Here is a 3825-nt window from a genome sequence, read left to right on the forward strand (position 1 = left end):
GAGCTGTGGTATTGGCTATTTCAAAAGAAAATTTTAAAATCAGAGCAGTACAAGCGCGTGTTGTCCTGCGTGCAGTGCACGGCTGAACAGGCAGCACCAACAGCAGTCTCTATTGTGATTAGACTGGCTGTGAGCAGCCAGCGTCAGAGGAACAGCCCTCCCTAATCTGAAGTGTTCAGGGAATGAGCTGTCACTACAATACTTGCCCTTTTTGGGCAGTGCATGGGACTTCCCACTGGATATAACCAGGTGGAATGAACTCCCAAATTTCTGAGAAGAGCTTAAAGGAGACTGTCCTCCTAAGAAACACACCATGTGTGTCTAACAAACATGCAAATCAGCAAAAGCCAGCTCTGTTCGCTTTAAGCAGTGATTCACCAGAGATCTTCCCAGGTAAAAAGGGAAAAAAATTAAGAGTTCTTCTGGAACAGCACTTACTGTTTTAACTGGGAACTTCTAAAAGAACTTACGCCAAGACTGAAATATGTTTGACACACTCACGTATGAAACTCCCGACGGATCGATCATGTATAGTTGTGCACCATCATCATCATCATAGGACCCCAACATGAAACTGGAGGGAAAATGTGAATTAGAAACATTTCTTCTGCCAACCCGCAGGGAGTCAGAGACTGCACCAGCTCAGGTTTCCTACAGCCTTCCTCAGGCAAAACTCTTACCATCATCCCTGTTAAGCACTTTGTCTAAACAGTTCAGTGTTACCACGACAGCCCAGCACCTGCACGTTGCCACAAGTGTTTTGTTTATCTGTAACTAGAGAGCGGATCTCCGTTCTCTTGCCCATTTGTACTCTCAGCTGTAACCTCCTCTGTAGCTACCAGGGTGTGAGCAGGCTGATTGGAAAACAAAGTTCTGCTTCCGTCACTGCAGCAGATTGAACAGCATCAACTCCTCAGCTTTAAAATTCAGGGACAAACTGGCAAGCTTGATTTGCTCTTACGCCAACCTAAGGTTTTACACACACACACAAAAGAGGAAGGCAGGCTGTCCATGGATGATTTGTAGGCTACTGCTTCCAAGTTTAAAAAAAGACCTTAGACAACCTAAACAGTTTCAGTAATTGTGAAACTAAAGATCCTTACAAACAGTGTATGCTAAAAGACTCACCTGCAGCCAAAAGGTCTGACAGCACTGTATAGCGTGTATGCATGCACATACATAGCCACTCTGTCTGCGAGATGCTAGGCAGAAGAAGAAAAAAGATTGGAAACCCTTATTTACAGGACTAGGCAAACCTCAACTAATAAAATTTAATTCTCTGTGTCAACACTTCAGAAAAGCAAAAATCCGAGTGAACTGCGCGGATTTGTTACCTTCAGTGGGATGTCGTAGCCATAGTTGGATCTGAAGTTTGAAGCCTCCTCCCTAGCTATGTCTGCCAGAGAGCGAGCGTCTGCCAGGAGTCCTGCTACTGCCTGCAACGAGAGCGAGCATCAGCGAGGCCACGCACACCCTGCTTGGTGTGCTCTTTGATAAAATGAACAACAAAGTTGAGGCTTAGCTGTGATCTTTACTGAATTCCGATGACAAATCAGTTCAATCAAGCTGTTGGTCTGCTAGCAAGCTCACAACATCACTATGATTATATATTAATGCAGTATTGAATTTTTCTCTAGAAGTCAGTAACCAGAATTATCTTCATGTGAAAATGTCTTCCAATTTGCCACCGCTACCCTAACCCAACACAGTATTTCATATTATATTCATGTTATATATGAAGTACTGTTTATTATAATACCTCATCTAGTAAATAAAGACAACCACTGCAATATACCGGGTTTTCTCCTGCTTTGGATGAGTACTTGGATCAGAAGCAAATGCAGCTCCCTCCCTGATAACAACAGTGTCACCAGCAGATGGTTTCAGGTGTCTGTGTCACACAGCAACCACCGCTTGGTGCCATCCTGACACCACCAGGACGGATCAGCCGCTAAGTCACACGTCAGTCTGCTGAGGAGAGGATCTTGTGTGCAGCCCTTTTTCCCCTTAACACACCTTGTTTGTTGACTGTGTAAAAAAGTACCACGTTAACGCTTGAGCTTATATTTACATTCACGTTTGAACAACTGGAGCGCTGAAAAACATTTTTAAAAAATTTAAACCGGTCTCAAAATACATACGTATCTTCTGTATTAAATGTGGATTTGACTTCTCTACGTGTGAACCATCGAGGATAAATTACAGGAAACGGTAAAAAGAAATCCACTGGCATTTCCAACTATGTAAACAAAACCATTAACATCTTAATTTATGTGCCACTGATTCTGTGATCCACAGATCTCTGCTTTCGAGGGGAGTCCCCTTCAAATGATGACAAGCTAAACCAGCTCCTTACCATTCCGACGTGTCGATCGACGTTGAAGAGGCGTTTGTTGGAACCCTCTTCGTAAAGCTTGGACAGAACTAGTTTTTCTACTCCAAAGACAACACCGTCCTTGCATCTTATCCCAATTGCTGTACTGAAAGACAAGATAAATCTAAGTTCCTCAGGCAGAGCTGTGGTGTAAAATACGTAACGGGGAATTTGCAAGGTATGAGAAACAACGACGACGCTTCCCCAGAAGTAGATTTGTCACAACTCCACTTTATTACTGAAGACAACAAGGGGTGAGGGAAAAGCCAAAGCTCACTAAACCTACACACGTTGTCTTGAATGAAGGAGGAGAGGGGTGTCAAAGTCCTCACCCAAAGAGTTGTGGACAGACTGTGCAGTGGTGGCACTGTCCACAGCGACGGCAGAGCCGCTGCCGCGGCACTGACCTGAACACCCCTAATGTGAAAACCACGGTGAATTCACCGCTGGTCCAGGAGATGTGAGAACTCTAACCCTCAAAAACTGCGTCATCAGGCATGAACTGCCAACTGAAATTCTAAATCAGAAATTTACATGGCCCTGAGCACGTCAGTCTCGGTGCCTCCATTCATATCCATAAAATGGGCTTTTAGATACTACACAGCAGCTCCTTACAGACCGTAACCAGACCTGCAGTCAGTTTGCCCAAAGCACAACATCTTGACTGCCCTTAACACACGTCAGTAAGTTTACTGCCTTCCTTTGCTCTCTCCACAACATAACTGTTTCTAGCAAGCAAAAGTGGTTCTACTACTTGTACACTTAATTTGAAGCCTCCTGTAATGAACCTAAGGACACAGTTGCTCAGAACTAATTTTAAAAACAAATTTATCTGCAATGCCATCGTGCTCGTCAAGGCCAACTGCACTGTTTTAAAAAAGGAGTAACCACCAGAGAGATGCAGATCTTTGTATCTTACCTGCTGTTCTCCACAGCCTTCATGGCATATTCAACCTGAAACACTCTGCCATCCGGAGAGAACGTGGAGGCCGACAGGTCGTACTGAAGAAGAAAACACACTACTCAGAAAAACATCACCGTGTCCCAGTATTTTCAAAAGAAACCTATTTCTTTAACAATGCCAGACTGTCAACCACATGCCATCCATGTGCTTTATAAACCAGAAGCCCCCTCACCTGAGTTGCAGGAGCAGCAGCAAAGACACAAGAACAGTAAGTCCTTCATCAGTGCTGGATACACCCGCACCCCCAATCCCGTCCGTCCAGACACCCCCTAGGTCTGCAGTCATCGCGCGTTATGCGACGCTTAAAACTTACAGGGACATTCTGTGTGGCTTTCAAATTTATTTTAGAATTTTTGAAGAAAATAAATGATTTAGTAACAGGAGTATGTTAGAAATGCTTAGGAGGACACGGTGCACTGCCGCGGGCTCGCTCCCTGCTGGCGGGGCCCCACGGGAGCGCCGAGCTCATGGTAGGGGCCCAAGGCAG

General features: G+C 44.8%; 1 protein-coding gene across 1 annotated transcript in view; it reads right to left on the reverse strand.

Annotated features, from left to right (window-relative positions):
• The window catches only part of PSMA3 (proteasome (prosome, macropain) subunit, alpha type, 3), a 9528-nt gene extending 5905 nt beyond the window's left edge, over positions 1 to 3623 (reverse strand). Inside the window, exons 1-6 of the mRNA XM_010193630.1 lie at positions 3573 to 3623; positions 3294 to 3376; positions 2357 to 2480; positions 1335 to 1436; positions 1129 to 1202; positions 502 to 574 (exon numbers count right to left, since the gene is read on the reverse strand). Coding sequence (XP_010191932.1) covers positions 502 to 574; positions 1129 to 1202; positions 1335 to 1436; positions 2357 to 2480; positions 3294 to 3376; positions 3573 to 3623 — 507 coding nt within the window. The remainder of the gene's footprint in view (positions 1 to 501; positions 575 to 1128; positions 1203 to 1334; positions 1437 to 2356; positions 2481 to 3293; positions 3377 to 3572) is intronic.
• Positions 3624 to 3825: the final 202 nt, after the last annotated feature.

The sequence above is a fragment of the Mesitornis unicolor genome, unplaced genomic scaffold (genome assembly GCF_000695765.1).
Source record: "Mesitornis unicolor isolate BGI_N332 unplaced genomic scaffold, ASM69576v1 scaffold15070, whole genome shotgun sequence".
Classification (NCBI taxonomy): domain Eukaryota; kingdom Metazoa; phylum Chordata; class Aves; order Mesitornithiformes; family Mesitornithidae; genus Mesitornis; species Mesitornis unicolor.